General features: G+C 38.9%; 4 protein-coding genes across 18 annotated transcripts in view; 3 read left to right on the top strand and 1 right to left on the bottom strand.

The window, feature by feature from the left end:
• The first annotated feature begins 35 nt into the window (after positions 1-35).
• Positions 36-3,385, top strand: LOC105281610 (origin recognition complex subunit 1). 3 transcript variants are annotated; one of them, XM_026972515.1, is made up of 6 exons: positions 36-1,059; positions 1,120-1,684; positions 1,767-2,043; positions 2,189-2,454; positions 2,693-2,976; positions 3,062-3,385. In XM_026972515.1, the coding sequence occupies exons 1-6, from the start codon at positions 477-479 to the stop codon at positions 3,226-3,228; spliced, it is 2,142 nt and encodes a 713-aa protein (XP_026828316.1). In that variant the 5' UTR covers positions 36-476; the 3' UTR covers positions 3,229-3,385. The 3 variants fall into 3 exon arrangements, with proteins under 3 accessions (XP_026828316.1, XP_026828315.1, XP_026828314.1); XM_026972514.1 differs by having other exon boundaries at positions 39-275; positions 378-1,684; XM_026972513.1 differs by having other exon boundaries at positions 39-1,684.
• A 124-nt stretch (positions 3,386-3,509) lies between these two features.
• LOC105281611 lies at positions 3,510-4,714 on the top strand. Of its 2 annotated transcripts, none has more exons than XM_026972523.1 (3): positions 3,510-3,966; positions 4,046-4,237; positions 4,622-4,714. In XM_026972523.1, the coding sequence occupies exons 1-3, from the start codon at positions 3,726-3,728 to the stop codon at positions 4,657-4,659; spliced, it is 471 nt and encodes a 156-aa protein (XP_026828324.1). In that variant the 5' UTR covers positions 3,510-3,725; the 3' UTR covers positions 4,660-4,714. The 2 variants fall into 2 exon arrangements, with proteins under 2 accessions (XP_026828324.1, XP_026828323.1); XM_026972522.1 differs by lacking the exon at positions 4,622-4,714 and having other exon boundaries at positions 3,510-3,596; positions 3,693-3,966; positions 4,046-4,610.
• On the top strand, positions 4,680-5,691 carry LOC105281612 (guanine nucleotide exchange factor MSS4 homolog). The gene is made up of 2 exons (XM_011342935.3): positions 4,680-4,889; positions 5,231-5,691. The coding sequence occupies exons 1-2, from the start codon at positions 4,764-4,766 to the stop codon at positions 5,462-5,464; spliced, it is 360 nt and encodes a 119-aa protein (XP_011341237.1). The 5' UTR covers positions 4,680-4,763; the 3' UTR covers positions 5,465-5,691.
• Positions 5,692-5,920: 229 nt separating this feature from the next.
• The window catches only part of LOC105281613 (glutamate-gated chloride channel), a 50,686-nt gene continuing 33,113 nt past the window's right edge, over positions 5,921-23,493 (bottom strand). For 5 of the 12 annotated variants that reach the window (XM_011342936.3, XM_011342941.3, XM_011342946.3 and 2 more), the window contains 3 exons: positions 20,355-20,405; positions 15,775-15,891; positions 5,921-15,269 (listed from right to left, as the gene is read on the bottom strand). In XM_011342936.3, the coding sequence (XP_011341238.1) occupies positions 15,138-15,269; positions 15,775-15,891; positions 20,355-20,405 (300 nt within the window). In that variant the 3' untranslated portion in view covers positions 5,921-15,137. Of the gene's footprint in view, positions 15,270-15,774; positions 15,901-20,354; positions 20,406-23,493 lie in introns of all 12 variants that reach the window. The other 7 variants (XM_011342940.3, XM_011342945.3, XM_011342947.3 and 4 more) reach the window with 2 other exon arrangements.

Here is a 23,493-nt window from a genome sequence, read left to right as displayed (position 1 = left end):
TCACCCTTTTCATTGGCTGCGTTCCGTTATTCAGCTGTCAGCACTGTAAATACCGGCCTAAGGAATTTATCAATCTATTTATAGTTTGTAATCCATGATTTATCACATATATAAAGCGGTATAAAATATAAACGTAATTACATGTACATCAAACGAAAATATCATTAGCATTGGAAAGTGAAGTAGTAGCAAAGAATTGTAAAAAAGTAATAATAATATTCCTCTTATGTGTCTGATTACAATGATAATTATTAAATATGATCTATATTTATGAGGTACAGATAGAGATACAAATAATATTTCTTTGAACTGTAAAATATAAAATAAACCGATTTCGAGGAGTATCTTAAACGCTTTGTTCAACATATTTATTTTAGGTGTTAAAACTGATTTGTTGATTACGCCCAGCTTTGAGGTACAGCTTTTTCAAAGAATATATTTAAAAATTATTGGTGCATAATTTTTGGAGTAATACGATGGCTAGACGTAAATGTACGGAAGAAGATATATCACTGTTATTGGAATCCAATTCAGACTTCGATGACTCCTACGTGCCGGACAAGAGTAAAGATTATAACTCTTCGGATTCTTCGGATTTCAAGGAGATCTTAGATAAGAACAAAAAGCTTTTGCTACAAGGTAGCTTATTACGACAGAAGCAATCTTCTTTGCGGCTCAAGCTAAGACGTTCCACGGAACAGAGCACATACAAAATAGATACCGAATCGGAAGACGAGCGACCCAGGAGATCGACTAGGAACGCAAAGTTGAGAGGCTTGCAAGATGAGAATCAAGTACCGCATACAAGAAGAAACACAAGAGCTATAAAATTACCTACGAGATATTCAGATTACGAGTGTTTCTCTCCTAAGTCACCTGTTTCACGAAGGGAACAGACCAATTGTGACGATAATGAGAGGCAACTATCTTCCGCGAATACTACCAAAAGAAGAAAACAAACCGTTGAATGTATGAAGGATGATGATTCGAATGATTCAGATTGCATTTTTGTTGAGAGTATTCCAGAGACACCATCTACAAGATCAGGCATGTCGAAAGGTAATAAGCGCGATCACGTTCCCACTGTAGAAGATATTAAAGATAACGTTACTCCCAAAGTTCCTAGAACTAGATCTTCCAAATGTATAGGCGAGGAATCTAAGAGGAAAACTACAGACAAAGTTTTGCTCAGTGAGGAGATAAATTCTAAACTAGATACGATCACATACGAATCACTTAGTGCCACTCCCAGAAGAAGACCAAGAGGTGAAAAAACTAACCCTAGAGGTATTTTGACTGTATCTAATAAATGTGAGCCAACAGTAGCTGAAGACGAGAACAAACAGAAGAACGTCGACGATGTAGATATTATATGTAACGTTGCCAAGAAATTGTCAATAAAACCAAGGAAAAGAGCTCTAAAGAGTACCACTGAATCCGAATCATCAATAGCACAGAATGCCCTGAGTACTCCAAAGTCTCATCGCTCATCATTGAGGCACAGTGCTCTGACACCGTCCATAAAAATGAGAACGGAAGCTCTGGCTAAACCGGTTACGCCATTGCAGGAAGTTAGATCTCGATTACACGTCAGTGCAGTGCCTAAGTCGCTGCCTTGCAGGGAACAAGAGTTCAATGACATCTATACCTTCTTAGAGGGCAAGTTAACGGATAATATCGGAGGGTAAGTTGCTCCATCCAAACTAATTCTCTCTAATTCTCATTTAGTTTCTCAGATATATTCAACTCACGAGCCAATGTTACAGGTGTATCTACATTAGCGGCGTTCCAGGCACAGGTAAAACTGCTACTGTAAATGAAGTCGTGAAATGCTTGAAGAGATCGGCGGAGAAGGGCAAACTGGACCAATTCAATTTTATTGAAATTAACGGTATGAAATTATCTGAGCCCAGGCAAGCCTACGTACAGATCCTGAAGCAGCTAACTGGGAAAGTTTTAACGTGGGAACAAGCATGCAATGCACTGGAAAAAAGATTCGGCAGCAAAACCGAGAAGTCGATAACGTTGCTACTTGTGGACGAAGTATGCACTTATATGTGTCTATTTATTTCTTATTTTCTGTTGCATTTTTCAAACTGAGTTGAGTTCAAACTAATATTTATTTTATTGTTTTAAAACCTTTTCTGTATTTATTTATTTATTTATATTTTTCATTTGAATATTATAGCTTGATTTATTGTGCACAAAACGACAAGACGTTATATACAACATACTGGATTGGCCTACAAAACTTTCGGCTCGATTAGTAGTCATTACCATTGCGAACACAATGGATCTCCCAGAGAGGGTTTTAATGGGTAGAATCACATCACGGTTAGGTCTTACTCGAGTTACTTTTCAACCGTACAATCACAAGCAATTGCAAGAAATAGTGTTGGCTAGGCTTAAAGATACAGATGTTTTTAAAAGTGAGGCCATACAATTAATCGCACGGTGAGCAATGTGCGCTTATATGTTCTTTTTTATTTATTTAAATATTTTTTAATGTGTTTTATATTTTACTTAAACGTTCTTACATCTTACGTTTTTAATTTTATTATTTCACTTATGCAAAATTTCTTTAATTTATTGATGACATTATTCATTACATTATCGATGAATTTTAAATGTTATTGATGAAACTGGTTAAATAATGTTTTAAGATGTCTTTTATTTGTTTCATTTATATCAGTAAAGTATCCGCGGTATCGGGCGACGCTCGCCGTGCTTTGGATATCTGCCGTCGCGCGGCAGAAATTACCGAAACACGCGACGGTAGCACGATAACGATGCAAGATGTAAACGAAGCTCTATCGGAGATGATAGCGAATCCGAAGGTCCAAGCTATAACGCACTGTTCGAAATTCGAGCAGATATTCTTGCAAGCTGTGTGCGCAGAAGTTACGCGAACTGGTGTTGAGGAAGTTTATTTCTTAAATGTTTACAAGCAGTTTGAATCTTTGTGTTCCTTTGATGGTACGTGTAAAAAGAATTATTAATGTAAAGATGTGTATATAAAAAATAGTTTCATGTCATTGTAATTTTCGTTTTTCTCCCTTAGGCTACGAGGTGCCGAATGTCACTCAGACACTTGATATTTGCGCGAGATTAGGCGATTACAGGTTGCTAATATGCGAATATGCAGGTAACGATATACATCAGAGGATACTGTTGAACGTATCAAAAGATGATATACATTATGCACTGCAAAACATCAGTGTCGATTAAAGGACACGTGTACAGCGTCGAGCCTTGGCTACACACCTCTAATTTTCTTATCGTGTATTTTGTTGTAAGCCACAATGATGTTATTTTACAAATCACGAATCTCTAACTCGGATATGTAATCATTTATTATGAAATATATGACAAAGTAATGACACAGTATAATGATGCGTGTAGCCTTCTGATGACGTAACTTCTGTCCTAAAATCCATATCCCACTGCGGTATAGACATATCAGATGGATGTGTACGGAAGTATGATATGTATTGAGCTGTGCTGCAGTGATGAGAGCCAATCTATTATTGGAAAAATTACACAACTCAAGTTCATGGATGAACCCTTCCTCACTCGCTCATAAATAGTCTACTGAGGTATACCGAATCCTCTACTCGCGAAGCTGTCACGCGCGTTATTACATTTTTTTGTAATCTGATATACAAGTGTGAATAATTAATTATTTATAATAGATATAGAATATTTACATAGACAAATTTGAAATAATGAATGATGGCAATATCGATGAAAATATTCTTTCGTTATATAATGCCCAAAAGTGGAAAGAGATCGTTACTTTGTCTTCCACGATTGACAGTCTCAGAACTTGCAGATTGTCGTGGGTATTGCCAGATATAAGTGATTTAAGTTGGATAAATAATATCGTACGAGAGTATAATGTACACGGGATTGCAAGTATTGGTTGTGGTTGTGGATTACTGGAATGGTTATTACAAAAGCATTCAGGTAAGTTGTTGATTGAATATTGATGAATATACATTTTAATGACATTGACAGTTACTTTTATTGTCGATATACTTTTAAGGATTGGATGTCATGGGTATAGAGTTGGATGGTTCCTGGTGGAACAGCAAATATTCTCCACCACGATTTTTAAAGAATATTATCTTCGTTGAGAATAAGCCAATGAATTTTCAAGTGCCGAAAAGATATGCTATGCTATTTTGCTATTTTAATAATAGTGCAGCTTTTTGCGATTATGTAAAAAATTACAAAGGTAATTTGATTCTCGTCATTGGACCCGCCCAGGGTGATAATTGCACGACAGATCCATTGCCGTTCGATACTAAATTTGAAAAGTATAATTGGAAATTAATAAAAGAAAGAAAACTTGTGCATTCTAATAATTATATTACTGCATACAGTAAATAATAAAAATTATGATATATTTGCGCTCAACAGACATATGTTTTTTTTTTAAACTACACTTTCTCTCCTTATTCCTCTCTTTGAAATCTGAATATATGTGTATATTCGATTATTAATTGTTAGTTAATTTTGATCAAAAATTTTCCTTTCCGTTAAAATTATAATCCTAAGTATCGATGTACGTTCAAAGGTTTAAACAAATTTTGAGAATCTTTTGAATTTATATTTTAAGATTGCTTTCTTCTGATTGGTGCGTTAATTCTTGATTAGTGATGTCGCTCTTTTTGACAACCAACCTGAACATAGCCACCGATAGGCCATACTTACATGATCTAAGGTTTACATCAAGATTTATTTTACATCGCTGAACGATAATGTCAGATAAAGATATTACCGCAACGAGAAAGGATGCGGAGGGCAAAAACAAAAACAAGATTTACTGCACATTTTGTACTTCGAAGATGCTTAATGCTGGAGCTGCCAACTTCGTAAACATAGAAGTAAGTATTGTATACGACGAATGTAGCAACACTACAGTATCCGCGAAATTATACAATTTCTCTTTTGATTCTTTCTCATTCCATTTATATTATTTTAATTCGCTATTATATTATCAATTAATAAGTATTTTTAATCTATCGTTGTGTTGTTTGCGAGTTTCACAACGCCGACTATTTATAACCTAAAAATTCTATTGTTTATCGTGCTGTACGTGTGACGCTTAAATTTTCTTCTATGTACGATTCATAAAGTGTTGCTACAAGGTGCTCTTGATTGCATAGCTAAACCTATAAATAATGATTTAATGGAAATGTTTTAATGAAAATGTTTTTGCTTGCAGTTTGCGTTACCGTACATTCACAGTAAGGGAGAAGGTGAAGCTAATCAGCAAGAAACCATTTCCGATTACTGGTTAGTAGAAGATATGTATACGTTCGAAAATATCGGTGTATCTCATACGGTAGGTAACGTCAAGTACTTGGCCTGTGCCGATTGCGAGAGGGGTCCAGTAGGATGGCACGACTTGTCCAGCAAGAAATCGTACATCGCGTTGTGTAGAGTGAAACACGAGTGAATAGCGGGTAATCTTGCCGTAATTAATGAAATAATTTTATAATTTTATACAACATATATGTATAATTTTATATAACCATGAGTGTACAGAGAGATCAATGTCGCGCAGATATAAATTATATAATATTTATAATACTGTACATGGGTGGATAAGCATTCTGTGTGTACAAAAACTGTTTCTTTAAGTTTACATTCAAATAAATTAATGCTTCTCTTTTCTCAGTCAGACAAAAAAATTTCCTTAAAAAGTTTCCGTCTCAAGTTTCTATTTTCCATGTAAGATAAGAGCGGAACAATAGTGTTAGTTTCTGCAGGACTCCCAGAGTGTCGACTGCAGATAAGGTCCAAAGTATTTACTTTGGGACGAAGATTCGTGACACAAGATTGGAATTCTATTCTATGTGCAGCTGTAGAAATCATGTGTTACACGGGCAACGAAGAGTGAGTCACACAATTCTTTTCTTTCACTTGACAATATAATATTTAATGACAATGTATATTACACAAACACAGCCGAAAAATCAGATAATCAATCGTCGATACGACATAATGATCAATAGGTTCGCTTACACGATTAAAAATCATCTGTACTTAATGCATTCGTGTGAATCAATCCATTACAATGTTCGCTTGTTTCATATCCCGTTTCGAGTATCGCAAACGGGTTACACGTCGTATATATTAATATAATTAATCGTACGTGAGATGTCATATACGCGCGTGAGTAATATCTACACATATATACCTCCCGACGCGTGTGCTCGCGTATGTATAACATATCTCTAATGATTACAAGATACATTATCTGTTTTGCAAAGCCATTTTCGCGATTTGGGGAGAGCTCGGGTTAATCATTATTCGTTTATTTTACGTTCTGAAGTTTTTCTTCTTTTACATCTTCTTTTAGTTCACCTTAAATATTGCAAAAATAGTCACGCGTTCGTGCGAGCCGTGTCGCGCCGGCATTTAATAACATCACAGCTTTACCTCTTTTTATTTTTGTTTATTTTAAAACGCGCATTACTGAGAAGCGAAACGCATTATTCGACAATGCGGATGTATACTATAATATATTACACAGTGCGGATCGCTAATTAATCAGAGAACAACTAGTTTTTAGTTTACGAGTAGTTCCACATAAATCATCGTTTTGCATTGCTCGTGACAGCAAGATTGAGTAGGAGGATAAGAACACTAATCATAAGAATCAAAGAATTATGTGAGTACGCAGAACGCCCCGAAGGGCATAAAGTCACCCTTGAATATTCTGTAGAAATAAATAAGTAACAACTAACAGATGGGTAATATGCCATGTGACGTTTAAACGGTCCACACGACATACTGTCCTACTTACATAATGTTCAAGCCTAGAATCTACGACGTAAGAATATATTACGTAAGAATATTACAATATTCGTCTAAGTATAATTTTCTCGTTTCTCGCATCATCACCATCACCGTCATCACCTCGAGATTTGTTTCGCGTCCGGTATATATTTATATGTACATATAAGCGCGTGTGTACATGTGTATGCAGGACTGCTCTAAAAGTATCGACTGTAAAGTTCTGTTTTCTGATAGGGTGACAATTCATCGAGAGAAAACGTGGAAACAAAGTCTTCCTTATTGAGAAAGAGCGCTAGAGAATGGTGCAAAGAAATGAGAGTTAGTGCAAATCAATAGATATATCAGGTGCAGGTCGTGCGACAATTTTTCGTTAATTTTTCAAAATTTATCTCGAAGTAGAGTCTTGTGAATTACACGTGATCTTCTTTTCACATATATGTGTGTATGTGTCTCTATATAAATGTGCAGTAGGCAATATCTTTTCGCGACCGCATGATATCGAATGGCGGAATTCGAGTACCGTCATAATATTACGTTATGTATCTTTCACAAAGTTGCCAATATTTTATTATTGTACATCCTATTTCCGTTATATTTTTTACGGTTACATCTGTGGTAGTTTCTTCAGTAGCTTTTCTGATTTACACTCTTGTACTTGTCCTAGATATGAATTGTACATTGTATATGATCATACGACAAGAGGCGTGCCTTTCGTTATATTTAATAATTAGCATGAAATTCGTAAAATTTGTTCGATTTATATACATAGCAAAGAGCTTCGTCATTCGAAAACCAGAAATCCGTCTCCATCATGCGGTATATATACTTATATGTATATACGCGTACAACGTGGAATTATCCTCTTCCACGCTGCAGCGGGTGCAGTGAAAAGGTACAAAAATAACAAAAATAGAATCGGAAATAGATTGGAGAAATGTACATATATGTATATATGCTTATATAAATTATAATCTTTAGTTAATCTCTCCCTTTTCTCTGCTCTCTTTGTATAGCATAATTTACGTTACAGATTGCTAAAAGAGCGATCTCGTGGCACCAAAAATCGGGTTCTGAGTACGTGAATATTCTCGCTTTCTCGTCAAACGTACAAGTTTCATGATTGAATGATCATTTCGTCTGAGAAAATTTGGTGTTCGGATCACTCTATATTACATTTCTCTTTTCTCATGTTACTTATTATAGATTTTTTTCGGCGCAATTTTAAAACACAATGTTCCATTAAAAAACGTTTCTTCCATCTTAGATATTTAATTTTCTAAACGGTTTAATTCTTAATGTTACGCTTTCTTCTTCGCGCATAGTAAGGATAGAATGAAGAAAGGTAAAGAATGCTCTGACAGAAAAGGATAAGTAAATCGTGTTCTGTGAGACGCTTAAACATGGAGCTAATAAATTTTAGGAGGCACTGCATAAAGCCGATGAAACTCGCTACGCAAGTTTCGCGCGGATAAGAGAACCGAGAAACGTTTGATACATTTTTATCTTAATGTATGACGATAATCCTATTTTGTAACATGTATTTAGTGTTACTTTGTATGCGTATGCGTGTTAGTTCACTTTTTATCGACGATTAGCTCGTTCGAAATATCACAAATACGAGATTATATTACGTAGATACGTAACATTGACACTAGCGAATTGTTCAGTTTGTACCTCCAGTTTCTTTTGCCTAACGAATGAAAAGACAAATACTTTTTTTCCTCGTCACGCAAATCAATTTTATGTAATGTCTCGTTGAACCAGAATTTTTGGAAACCAAGCCGTGAAATAGTGGTTTAACAAACGTGCACGATATTAAGTAATTCCGTGATACGCTATCACATTATTCTATATTAAATTAGCGTGCAGCATGTTCCGTAATATATCTCTCGGTATCGGTATATCTTACACATTCATCTTTCATGCCACGACGGTGATAGTAACGTTCGTTAATTAAGTCCGACGTGAGAATCGAAAATAGATCAACAGAAGCAGCTGAAAGTAGAAAATAACTTAATGATATGAAAATATAACATAATTCCCCGAATATATCTAATTTTGACGAAACAAATTCTGATTAGTTTTGATGAATTGTCTTTTTTGCAAGCCATTTACTTTCAGAGAGTAATGGCGTTTTTGCGCAACAGCGGCTTTAATGTTTCGAGATTAAATGCTAAGTCCCGTTAACGCGAGTGCACTTTGAGTTCATAATGAAGATGTAATTAACGAGATGCGTGCATATAAATACAAATAATGCGGTTCCGCGTGGGCCATTGCCTAGAAAAAGTGCCGCTAATGGTACGACAAAAAGTAGCCGTAGGACTACCCGTGTCTTGGTCCGTGGAGCATTAAACATTAAGAACATTAATTAATTCACCCGTTAGCATCCCTATCATCTAATGGTACGTGTCCATTCACGGCGCGAAAGTGTACAAAAGGTAGTAGTAAATTCGTTACTTTTGTTTCGCATTGCTGCCAGGTTCGAGACATCTGTTTTTATTCGAAAAATCATTGAAAGGTAACTTATATCACATCTCGCAGATAAAAAAGGTAGCGTAAATATATTATTTTTTGTTTAACTAATTAAATATCACGCATTAGTTATTTAGCGATTCATGTATTATTCACAGAAGGAAAGAAAGAAACCACTGTTCCTTTCTCAAATGCTTCTCATCTATCTGTTCTGAAAAATATCTCGAAAATTCGCGAGCCCAGCAGAAAACCGACACAAAGTCACAAATTCTCGTCCGATCGGTTCGTTTTAACTCGTTAAACACAAGTTTCCGATTGATTTTAAGCGCAAATTTTCAACACTTGGCTCTACGCAATATTCGTTGTGTCGAATGCACATAGATCTTTGTCATCAAGTGTCATCCACATAAAGGGTCGATGAGGTAGCGGTGCGGTAAAAATCGAATGCGGCCAGATCAGGCAGATTCTCTCGTATCACGTCTTATAATTACTAGTCGGACTTTCGCGAAGCTAACGAAGAGTTTAACGAGAGGAACGAGCAGCAAGGAGAAATATAAAGATATACTGTGCATTCGTGTAACTCTAGAGGGAGCGAAGAATACTGATGTACTCGCGTAGGATACCACAGTCCCTCCGTGTCTTATCGCAGAAACGTTTTTCCTGCTTGATCAAATTGTAGATCACGTCTGGATGGAAATTTCTCATTGCAAAAAACGCCGCCACGATGACATGAAGATGCGAATGTACGATTCTCGCGAAGTGCAAGCACTGCGTAGCGACGATATTAATTCTTTTTTTTCTCGCGTTATCAGATCTCGAAGCTGGTTGCGCTGCTTGATACGCGCGCGTATAAACACATTGCTCGAGCATGGGCCTGCGCTTGTTCTTCTCCTTCTTCGGCTTAATTATTGTAATTTACAATATAATTCTACAATAAATGTCAATTATGCAAAGCATCACGTTCTTGAGCTCCATAAGAAGTGCTACGGACGTTCATCGGGGCTGGTTCTTCGGAGGAACCTTCGAGACTTTCGAGTAGATATAAGTAGAACTTTATGAAATGAGCTCGCCTGCTAGCTAATCTTCCTTTTCATGATGGTCATCATTCACTTTTCCTTTTTTGAGCAGTCAGGTGCTTCGGTCATTTATCGTTCAAACTGCTCTAAAAAGAGAGATTCAGGACAAGAATCGATCAAATTCATAATTTGGAAAGGCTCATTTTTCAAACGTGAAATTGTGACAAAAAGGATCTGGGAAATTAAAATGTCATTGTCTTCACGCAAATTCCTCCGCTTAAAGTGAACGAACGCTACTTCAAGCAATTGTCCCTTGAGATATTGGCGTATCCTCGTAGCAGAGCTCGGAAAAAGACCGAGTATTCTCGAGAGACTCTCGTTGCTACTCGTAAGGAAGAATGGCTGTGGAAAGTGCCTCCTCCTCCATCGAGAACCATCCCAGCGAACACATCTCGCGCAGAATTTTTACACGATTTACGTATCGGTTACGCATTATATATCGTTATTACGAGTAGAATACATATCTTTACGTATCTCGTGAACCAGAGTACACGCAGCCCGTATGTATCCGTATTCAACGCGGTGTGTGTGTGTGTGTGTGTGTGTGTGTGTGTGTGTGTGTGTTGCATTCTCCAGAACGCGTACATCTTATTATTTATGGACCGTCCTGCTCCCATTTACGCAAAGCTTTACGTTCGCTTTACCGCTTTACCACCAGCTTTCTTTGCAATTTAGTTGTATGGCAGTGCTACGAATTACGAGGTTTCCAATAAAGTGCGAACGTGTTACACGATCGAACGAGACCAGTTAGGCGTGAGTACATCATTGTTAACATTATTATATATTAGTCAGCGATGAAGAAATTCGCGTGTTTCCGGGATCGATTCTTAGCAAGATTACGGTAAAACATTTTCTATATTTGCATGTTCGTTAGCTGTGGTTGTAGGAGCAGGGCTTCTCAAATGGACGAAATGTATCTATATATAAAAAGTGGTCTATCGCCTAGGTATATTTTTTTAAAATATTTTACGCATATATGTAAAACTTGCGGCTTCGAATTTACGCATGCGATACATACATAAATGATCTAGTTGCGATGTGAAGAAACTTGGAGAATTTCAACAAGCTCCACGACTTTCTTCTGGCTCTATTTCCTTTTCGTACAACAAGCAAGTAGGATTTTTATTTATCGAAGCATTGTCGATTGCAAATTCATCGAGGTTGCTTGTTCCAAATTGCACTGCAATTCTCTCTCTCTCCCTTCTTCTTTCTCGAAGTTTGTTCTCATTGTAACGCGATCCCCAGTTACCACTGCGTTCCGTTAAATCTTGCCTACGTACAAGAAGACAAGAAATGAATATATATTATTATCTTTTTTTCCCTCAACCGGCGTCAGATTCTAAGAAGGAGCGATTCTTCTTTTTTTATTTTGAAAGACTTGTGCTAATGGCGTCTGTTGTCTGGCCTTATGTTCGAAGAGCGTTAATATTATTGCGTAATCTAGAGTTTATTATGTATTGCGGGATCCTTCTGAAAGAACTGTAACATTCGCGTACGGATATTTTTTTAAAATACTATTTTATACCCTCTTTCCTCTCTTCCTGTCACTTCGAGCGCATCTCGCTTAATCGTACGATTTATTTAAACATAAATCGGGTGTGAAATGTTCCTTGTATAATATCTGTTGAATGATGTAAATTAAGCGGCAGAGAAGATTTCTCTTTGACGCATAATAAATTAATCGAAAAAGTCTTTCGTTAACTATCAAATGCATCATTCTTCTCTTTCATTTTTATTTTATTTCTCGTTTATTCTGCAAAAATAATCGATATAATAAATAATCTCAATATAATCGCAAGAAGATATTTTTAAGAGATTCATCTTTATTACGGTTGCTCTCCCCTCGGTAAAATTGCAGACATATAATAGAAATACGTAAAGATATTTTAATTATTTATCAAAAGACTGTAACGTTAACTTCAATTACGAGTGCTTCAATTTCGTTTTTCCAATCAAAGCTGACGCACGTCAATCATCTTCACCCTTAATCATAAAATTAGATCGCAGCGAGCTGCGGTCCATTTGCGTCCACTTGTCGCTTTATGTTCTTTTCTCCTTTTAAAAATCTGTGATGCGGCTAACATCGTCGAGCAGCAAGCGAATGCATTTCAGAGTTAAGCAGCGATTTTGAACCGAATGTTTAAGCGGGTGTTTCATTCTAGCGGTGACATCGATGCTGCGTCATGCGATCTGCCGTAAAATGATCTTACTTCGCTTCTGCTTTGTAACGCGCAACGGTGAAAAGAGTCCCATGTTAGAGAAAGATACATACGCTTACCAATGAAAGTCTTTGGCAGTCAGTTGTCAGACGAGATCTGTGTCAATGAGTATTATTTATATTATTTATATATTTATCATTCAGGTTTCGACTCTTTAGACGACCGTTAGCGATGACTGCAGCTACTTAAACGTTCCTTTTTTCATTTTTCTCTTGCTTTACGAGCACGATCATAATGATAAATACTGAAAAAAAGATGATGTACGATATTTTTATAAAAATAAGTGAAAATTCACGTGTTCTATTTCGGTGACCAAGGATAATGTACATCAACTGTTTAATATCCAACTTTGTTAACTTCCTTTTTGTTAAGTTCCTCTTTGTTAAGTTCCTCGCGAGGAACTTAACTTTAACTAACTTTAACTTTCCTTTGCATAACGAATAAATGCAACGCTAACCGTCGTCAAAGGTATCGATCCTCAATAAATATCTTTTGAATCTGCAAAACGCGCGTTCGTCGTTTCGTATACGCGTATGTGCGTGCGTGAGTGCGTGAGTGCGTGCATGCGTGCGTGGCTTGTGTTTCCGCATGTTCCACGTATTTGTTTTCGTTATATAATATATTGAGAAATATCTCGTTTGCACGCATTCCGCAATAAAGACAATGAGACGATCGTTTGTGTGTGTGTGTGTGTGTGTATGGCTTTACATAATTACACGCTATATCTATACTGAATCTCGAGCAATCGTCGCGATTATCAAGATTATACACCCGGCATACACGTTCCCGGCGTGTACGTACCGCGTTTTCTTGGTCTGCCGTTTCTTCGTATATTGCTGGACAACAAGTAGTGTGACTTGATCAGTACAAAGGATACAAGAGGCGCGCGAATGCGGCCCCCGGACCCCGCATGCCTTCTACGCGGGAAATCCGCAGGATCTCCGTAGTATTACAATAGTAACTCGTAATGTAGTGGTAGCGGTAATACGATAGTAGAGTAGCAACCGTATAACAGTACAATAGTATAATATTAGTTGCGGACGATAATAAAAGTAGTAATAGTAATAACAAGAATAGAGAGTAGAGAGTAAAGAATGTGTAGCGTTAGAGAGTGATGTTGCGCCTAAAATACATCTTACGCGGGCTACACGCAGAGATCTCGGATCAGCCGACGATGCATGCGCTGGATCGATCGTGTCGTAGACGATCGGCGTTCCCCCGGGGTTGGGGTACGGCACGAACGTCGCGTCGCGTCGCGTCGTTACTTTCAGTAATGTCAAAAAGTGGACAGCCCTTTTCGCCTTGTGCACGTGACCGCGTTTTTCTCCCCCTCGAGTATTCGTCGTACTCCGCGATATCTTCTTCTACACGAAAGCAAACGTTAAGTGAACAGGGGCGGCATTCCTATCTTGCTTTTCGTCGCGTGACCATGGCGACAATTTTTCTTCCCGGCTTCACCGGCGTCGTGATAAATTGCCGCACGTACATGTATATACTTTGCTCTTCCGACAGCTTCCGGCGTATCTGTTCAATCGATGCACAAGATACTTCACGCGTGAAACGAGCTGTGCACCTACCCCAAGACGTTATTACAGCAAAAGGGATCTATCTACGACATCCTAATTGCGGAAACGTTTATCCTTTTTTTATGCCTCCTCGTCCCGATACTCATCAAGATACACGAATGGATCATATCACATCAAGCTGTACCCTGAAACGGTTGCCTACCTTTTTGTCTTTTTCCTTGAACGAATCGTTTCGCGTTCAATTTCTGTTCGCACGAACGATACGGACGTTCCGTTATCATATGTCTCGCAACGACCTTCGAATCGGGCGCAGCACGACGAGCGAAGGATCGATAACGATGGAACGCGATGGATCAGCGGCGTTCAGTTCATAGGCAACATTTTCCCGTTCACTGTGCTATGTACTAGCGAGGTCTTACGTTAGGTAGTACGTATCATCATCGACTAAGCTAAGCGTCATCCTCTCGGCTGAAGCGCTCGCACCCTACTTACCTAAGAGATAAGAAAGGGAAAAGAAACGCGCGCGGAGATATAGGTGTACACGATCGCGGACCTACTGTCTTCGTAGAGAAGTGCTTTCAAGAGCTATCACACGTGAGAGAAGATGAGGAATAAGTCGGAGACGAATCCACCGTGGGTGACCCTTCTCTCTCTTATGTTCGCATCGTCCTCGAATGTCTCCCGGTTACCCGGTTTACTTGTTCTCCTCCTCCTTCTTCTCTTCCTTCAGGGAACCCTTATACGCCTGTTCATTACGAATAATCCGTTTTCGTCTCGCTTGCACGGTTTCCCGTGAACGTCAAAGACTTCATTCACGTGTTACTCTGAGCTACATCAGCCTCGCCATCCATTGCCGTCGTCGCCGCAAACTTCTGCGATGCTACCTTGGAGGTATCCTCGGTCTTGGAAGAAAACTCGAACCCACCGTAGATCCGGTCCCCGCGGCCGGGCGTCGTTGTCGCCTTGTCGCGCGAGGCTTCGTTGTCGCTCAGATCGGCGATGAGAAATCACTCGGGATCGTTGTGTGCGCCACTCTATGAGGTGCCCTTGTAGTGAATGAAGAAGAAAGTGAGGAACATGAAATAGGCGACTGGAAAAGTGATCCTGGCTATCACGTCGATCGTCTTCGCCACTCTAATCGGATGCGGCGGCTCTTTTTTCCTTAGCTGCAACAGGAAAGCTCCGTTACCGTGGCTCGAGGGCCACCGAGATTCTGAGGGCACGTCACATTACCGGTATCGATCGTGTATAACGTTGTAAGGTTCGGTAACAAGCGGGAACAAAATTACGAGGGCGAGTGGCCTTTACGTGCTAGGTTTACGTGCCGCGGGGACGCACGTGCACAGTTTCGTCACTCGTAAGATTATTCCATTATTACGTCCTTACAAACGCCAAATCCCAGGCGTGCCTGATATTCCACATCTCCCGACAATCGAGCGATGTGTTCCGTGTGTTTGAGGTTAATGGGACTTATAATAACATGTTTTAGACTGAAATTCGAGACTTTCGCCTTTCAAATTGTACCAAACTGTAACACCAATTTGTCCAAATCTAGAGCGACGTGTATACACTTGATGAAGAAAAAGGAAACGAAACAAAGAAAAGGAAATGAGAGAGCAGAGTGACACGCTCGGCTGTCACTCGTACGTTTTACTTGCTACTTCTTCTTACCTCGCCAGTGCAACCATTCGTTGCCGTGTGCGTGCAGGGATTAGGTCCGCAGTTGGTGCAGGTGACGATCTCGTTCGCTCCAGTAGCACCACCGGTAGTAGCTCCGCCCTCCCGCTTCTTTTTACCCTGCGACAGGGTCTCCGTAGAAGGAACTTATATTCTCAACAACAACGTGTCATTTAAACAACGATCCACCCTTTCGACTCGTTCTCTTTCTACCTTTCCCCCCTTCCCCCCTCTATATCCCGAAACTTTCCCTCCGAAATGATCCACAGATGCCCTTACTTTTCGTCATCTATCCTCGATAGTTTTCCGATTTTTTACATGTGTAAAAATACAGGGGGAGGAAATATAGCTGAAGCGATTAATAAACATGAGAATTGAAACGCGGTTTCGTTGCATCGGAGCATCGTTGCGCTATCGCGTTGGCGGAGTAATCGATCTTCCGGAGAGATATACATGGTGATGGATAAACGATCGGTGACGCGGTTTCTCATAATAAGCATAATAACGTAAGCGTACTAAAGGCTTTAAGGAGGCGAACAAGCTTGCGCGCAAAGGCGTGTTACACTCTCGAGGAAGCGTTATCCTCGCGCTGGTCCGCGAAAGCGTTTCGTCGGCGATCGTTACCGTCTCGAAACTACGATCTGGTATCCTCGATCATGTATCGACAGAGACTTGATGAAAACGGCTGTTTCTCCGATTTAAATACGAAAGCAATATGTTCATCTGTGATCCGTCAGTTATATGAATGCAGTTATAGCCTCTGATGAGTTTGGCAATTTACAATTGCAGCCGCGACCGAGAATGTAAATTAAGTGATCGCGGGAACCCTGGTTTTGCTGTTCACTGAGAAAATCATCGAAGAGTGAATCGTTGCTTGTTTTCTTTTTTTGATACTCAATGTTAGTATTCAATGTTAGTCACGTATGTATATCAATCTCAATACTTTCTCGTGTCTCTGCGTAAAGTTTTACGAATAATTTATGAATTACATGCCGTATAAACATCTACTTGAATGTCCCACATCGGACCCCGATCGATTCGTTGTCACAGAAAATAGCCTGCCGCGCGTGTTCTCCAATTATTCGCGCGGAAGCGTTATCATCCTTTTTAATCGTCGTTGAAAATTTAATCGCTGGATAATCCGGATTGCCCCGATACAATTCCCTTCACCCGGTTGAACAAACCGGGTCATGTTGTATGTAGAATTGGTATCGTTAACCGTCGTGTCAGATTCCTCGATCTCGGTCTTGGTCCGATGTGAACATTATATCTTGTATAAACAACTGTACACCTCTAAACGGTTCGTTCGGTAAAATACTTCCTCGAACACAGATCCTACTCGCAAAATAAACCGCGAATTACGCCGGACCAGGGAGTCCCTCTGCAATTCTTTCGAAATTTTATGAGAGGAGAAAGACGACGAACCAAGCACGAGTGTTTACTTAAATTAGTACAATCGCGACGTATACGTATATGTGAGAGTAACAATAAGAAAATAAAATGCAATTTCGTATCTTATCGATCGAGCAGTTGCCGATATTTCCAAGTAAAAATGAAATTGTAAGATCACACACAGTCCATAATCGATGATAAAAATTCGTGACTCAGTGCACGTCTTTCTCCGTGATCTCGCTTGAAAATATTTGCGGTGAAAGTTGTGCGAATTTTCAAACGGATCCCCGCATCGCCTTGTTGCGTCTCGAAAGATTTCTCGTCTCAAGCTTATGCTATGTGCTAAGCTTCAATGGGAGTTAGTTCAATGGCAAAAGCAATTTGTTGGTACCACAGTCAAGGCATAATTGTATATATAAATATACATATATATATATAGATATGTATGTATATAAACAAGTGATAATATCTAATTAAAGTATTACCCGTCTTGTCGTTTCTCGCGCGCGCAATTATCACGAGTTCCGAATAGCTGGAATGAAAATTGCCTGTTACTTGCTGCGCGTTGTTTCACGCTCGTAAAATAAAATCTCGCCTGACGAGCTGCGACGAGCTAAAGCCGCTTCGCTACTTTTCTTTGTCTCGATTGATGATCATCGATCATGATGAGAGCCAGGCGAAAAAAAGTGTCGTACGCAGAAAGCATTTGGAATGTGAACGACGAATTATCGCAGGATTATTTCCGTTTTTTTTTCTCAGTGGCATGCCAATGTTCCAAAGCCTTTCTACGTTAAAGATACTGCCTGCAGAGGTGATGGCAACGTTTTTAATACGCCAGCGGCCATGATGTTTCCACTTAGGACAGGCCTTTCCTTACACTTGTCATTACTTTATGACAATGATCGGTGACACAAAAATTAAATAGAAGAATATACAGTCATTCAATGAGACTTTGCTGGTATAATAAGAGCGAGAAGTGGGAGAGAAAAAGAGAAAGAAGTAAAGAGTGAGAAAGAGAGAAAGGGAGAGAAAGGAAGAAAGAGAGAAAGAGAGATTTGTAATGCGCCACAAGAATTACCTTGCGCGAAAAATCCTGGTCGCTGGTGATAAAGTGGTAAAGCAATCAACAAAATCGTGACAAGGTGTATCGATATTTCTTAGTGAATGCCTTCACGACAGAGACGAGCAGGGATATTAATCAAGTTATTAGTCAAGTTTAAAATTCACCGCGAGACTAAGAATGATTTATTATCAAGAGACGAATGAACACAAGAATGTTACTGACTGATCAATAATTAAAAGCGTAAGCAAAGACAAATTGAAACTAGTTACAACACTTCCCGTAAAGTAGTTAGAATACACACAATAACTTCGACGTGGCTTTAGCGACCAGTTGTTAAGAGAACGACATACTTTTCTTTTGTTATACGTACACGTAAAACGTAGAAAGCGATTGGATTGTCGAAGCGATTAAAGTACAAGTCAAGCGCATTTCTTTGTATCGCAAAAATTCGCCAGTAAACGATGACGTTACCCTCGCCAAGGCATTGAAAATATCGAAATATCGAAATATCGAAATATCGGACTGTAGCGTCGAGTGAGACTGTAGCACACATACAACACATCCACACACATAGTCATGCACGTGTACGATGCATTCTCATGCATTTCATGCGTAATACGTACATGTTTAACGATTCCCCGAACGTCATAAAAAGAACAATATACAGGCCAGACGCAAAGGGAGCAAGGCTGGACGAGGAGGAGAATTTATATAACGAGTTAACGAGATCCTTCTCCCTCGACTGCCGTGTTCTTCGTTTCATATAAATACACAGCGATTTGCGAAATCTATTAGATTAAGAATTTCTCAAATCGAGCAAATAAATAGATAAATTTCGTAAATTCACGTTCGAGTTGATTGAATTCAGAATGATATTTATATATTTTCTTCCTATGTCGGAGAAATAATGACGCGACCTGATTTACTTTTTATTCGTTCGCTATTGGACGGGAAGGTACCTCGTTCTGTGCATTTACATACGACGTGCACTTGAATCGCAAAAAGCATGCACTTATCGTGGATCGTAAGACGGAAATAGGGAGACGATGATTAAATAACAGAGAGACGTGAAAAGCACATGGAGAGGAGAAATGATCCGGTTGAATATTAACAAAGCGTAAGGGGGAGTAGTTATGTGGAAATGTTTTCTGTCTTTACGGAAGCTGCTGTCGAACGTTGCTCGGGAAACTCGGGAAAAGTTCCCTGAACAACTTGACGCGCGCAGACATGTAGTACCTATATGAAGCTCTTCTCGTGAAATCGTTTCCCGTAGTCGTCCACGAGCGAATCTACATGTCTATCAGTTACCGCTTGTGTCTTTTCTAAAAATACCGTATCTAAACGCAAAAACGTCAGTTACATCGATATATACTTTGCGTGGACTTATTACGGACTTATAGATATTAAATATAATATATACACGTATATGTATGAGTGGCTAACTGTATCTTGCGTGACTTAGTCGCTAGAATAACGAAACAATTAAAAATTTAAGAAATAATTACGGTTGGAGACTTCCCTCCGAAACGTGTGTTATTAAATCTCAAATTTCGAAATTAACATTGTCCAATTTAATACATTACGCGAAATTTATTCCCCGTCGTGAAATCTCCGCTCTTTTCCACCTACATGCTCCAAATGACACATTGTTGAGTTAAGATAAGATAAAACAAGACGGAAATATAATAATGAAAATATAAAAAGACTATACGATCTCTGGATTGATAACGAGAGCAAGTGCCTATGTTTGACGTGTGTGTATGCGCGTATGTATACGTATATGTGTATCTATGTATCTACGTGTGTTTCTCGTGTCCGTACGTTTTTAGGACGCGGTTAGGACCTTGCACGTGCACCGTTTTCTTGCTTTTCTCTCGTTCTTTTTTTTTCTTTTCTTATTTTCTCTAATCAATTTTCAGCTATTAACAGTTACATCGTTCATACGAGATTATACACGCGTCGTGTAGTACCTTCCACTCAGATTACGACATTCTCATTCGCGCGTTTCCTTTCCCTGCAGTCTCATTTCCCGATAAGCCGTGAGAAGGCATTTTTTGCAACTTGTGAGCCAAGGACGCGCGAAGTCGTGACCGCGCCCTAATGCAATGGGGGGTCTTACCAAAGGGCTGGCCAATATAATTCCTATCCTGCTGAGCACCGCTGGGAGCCGCTGCAACATCACAGACACCAAACAAAGAGACTTACTCACCAACATTTCCACCAACCAAATTCTTACTAATCGTGTTTATAACAGAAACAGACAGACAGAAAGACAAGGAGAGAGTGTGAGAGAGAAATAGGGGGGAGAGAGAAAGAGAGAGAGAGAGAGAGAGAGAGAAAGAGAGAAAGAGAGAAAGAAAGAATAACAGAGAACGGAGAAAGAGAAGGTAAGAAAAGAGCATGTTTTTCAAATTGGTTTTCAAGTCATCATTTTTCACTGTCTCAATCCTTGCTTTATACTAATTACCGGTCTCTCTCGTAAAGTGTTTACTGGCGTCGTATTCCAGCAAGACAAATTAATTGAGCAATAAAACGTAATTCTTTATAAATGACATATTATGACATAAAAATTTTGCTTCCATTCAGAGACTGGAGAATCGCGTCAATTATCGTAACGTGGAAAATCAATGTTTTAGCTAATTATCATCATAATTCGGGAAATTTAAGTGAGATTTAAGAAAATGAGTCGCTCATTGATTTTTTCTCGAAGCTGCGTCATCGCAACGTGTACCAGATGTCAAAGACGTAGATAGATATAAGGAGAGAAAAAAAGTGGTAAATGAGTAAAAAAATCAGAGAAATGAAGGAGGAGGAAAGTAGCGAGTGAAGATATTGGAATAAGAAAAATTGAAAGTGAGAAAATGATACGAGTGAGAGTAAAAGCAAAAACAAAGAAGAGATATCAAGGCTGACAGAAAGAAAAACAGAAGGAAGTTAGGTAACATGCAAGTATCGCAGCTTCTTTCAAAAAATCATGAGCACTCTCGAAGGAATAGCGCGCTATGTATGCCAGTGATGCTGAAACTTCATCGCTCCGCGATGGGCTATCCGTCTGGTTTAAGAGAAACGGTTCTTTTTTGCGTTAATAAAACATCAACATTGTGACCAATTAGCAATTGTCGTTGGATAACAATGAGAATTATCTATGCCAGTGCTCGGAATTAGTTGCCCTTTTCGGGCCGATTTCAGAAGCGACGCCTATCATTCCCCCACTACCGCTCGACGCGCGACAGCCGAGCCGCCGAACGCTGTGTCTCAGGGGCGCCACTATATGAGATATACGCTGAGAGCATTATCCCAGCGCCCTTTCGTCCAGTCATTAAAATTTTTCTAGCTAAATAGGTTTTACTTTCACAATGAAAAGTGAAGTACTAAATTTTCAATTATTAATGTAGTAGAGGAAAGTCCCCGATTATGAGATACCATATCGATTTTGCCGAATGTAAGGAAATCTATAGGCAGAATTTAAAAATGTAATACGTTCTCTTGAAGAGAATTTAATAAGCTTTAATTTGGTGAAATGAAAAATCTAATTTAAATATTATTTTTTCTGAAAATTAAAAAAATTTGAAAAAAGAGCTTTACGCAAGATCGCGAAAGTGTGCTCCTAATATAAGATACCTTGAGAAATCGGTGTTAAAAGTGCAAAATACATCAGTATTGCAAGTAAAAAATTTTATTAGATATTTTTATAAAAATACTGCTGCCACAGCCTTCGCCAAATCTTCACGATTCCACTGTCAACGCTTCCTCGTTTCTCTAACCTCCATAGTCAGATTCTATAAAAATTAAATACACAAAAATTCGTAATATAAATTCGTATTAACTTTTCTTTAACCTTAAGTAGTATTTTCTTTCTTTTTATTACACTACATAATCTTCATATTCGAGCAATAATTATCTCATATTAAGAGTACCCCGAATATCTCATTATACGAGCCACACGCCTAGCGGTTCCGCGATCATGAAATCTAACCTCTACAATTAAGCAATTCAACAAATCGCGTATTGTCCTGTTACTACGATTCTACTCTATCATTGCATACTGAATTTATTGCTAACCATTTCTTTATTATGTAATAAACAAGGTTTAAAGACTTACCTTAAGTTCCTTTGACATGTTCACAATTTCACAAACCTTTTTTTGCAAAAGCTAAACGCAATAACGAACAATGAATTTTTCACTAAATACATTTTACACCAAGAGTAATAAGTTTATGGTGGAATTAACAGATGGTGCTCACTAGTTTAGCAGAAACTCCATTATCTCATATTAGGAGCATATCTCATAATAGGGGATTCTCCTCTATACACACACACAGTAATAATTTTACATTACACAGTAATAATAAGTTAATAATTGAAAATTTAGTACTTCACTTTTCATTGTGAAAGTAAAACCTATTTAGCTAGAAAAATTTTAATGACTGGACGAAAGGACGCTGGGATAATGCTCTCAGCGTATATCTCATATAGTGGCGCCCCTGAGACACAGCGTTAGTGGGGGAATGATAGACGTCGCTTCTGAAATCGGCCCGAAAAGGGCAACTAATTCCGAGCACTGATCTATGCGTTCGTCGAGCATGTCCTGAAGTTTTTAATCGAACGTTGTCGATTAAAAAAATACGACGCAATCCGCGCGCGGATATTTTTGCGGTGATATTTCACGGTTTTCAGAACTCGATTCGATCCGGGAAAGTTTTGCTCACACTCTCTGCGAAAAAGAGAGACATGAGTCGAAAGAAAAACTATGTAGATGTGGAAGAGAGTATATCGAGGGATGCAAAGATTAGAAGAAATCATACGTGTTTGTGCAAGGTCACGCCAACAAGTTCACATGTGCAACAAGATGTAAACGCGATAAAAGAATGAGCGGCGGTGTCGGGAAGTATCGAGCACCGCATGTGGAAAGTCTGTTTCTAAAAACTTGACTCGGAACGCAGCGTGGCGTAAAACGACTTGTTTCATGTGTGTTTTTCGGAAGCTAGGTACTTTCGTGATATCGTGATATCAGGTCAATCTGAAAGACAGAGATAGTTCATTGGGAGTTCATCGCATTCACATTAGCGGGATCTTTGATCGCGTGTCAAAAGAATGGGAGACCAGTTATAATGATGAATGAGATCTCGATTTCTGATATGTGTTTACCTGGAGTTTATCCCGGTTTCCGGTTCGAGATATCACTTTCTCGCCGCAATCTCCCTGCTTAGAGTTATTCCTATCCGGTGAAATTGGAGAGACGTGATCGCGACTGTGGT

This window comes from Ooceraea biroi, chromosome 9, assembly GCF_003672135.1.
Source record: "Ooceraea biroi isolate clonal line C1 chromosome 9, Obir_v5.4, whole genome shotgun sequence".
In the NCBI taxonomy this organism is placed as follows: Eukaryota; Metazoa; Arthropoda; class Insecta; order Hymenoptera; family Formicidae; genus Ooceraea; species Ooceraea biroi.
The sequence above is the reverse complement of the archived record's forward strand: the minus strand, read 5'-3'. Positions and strand labels throughout refer to the sequence as shown.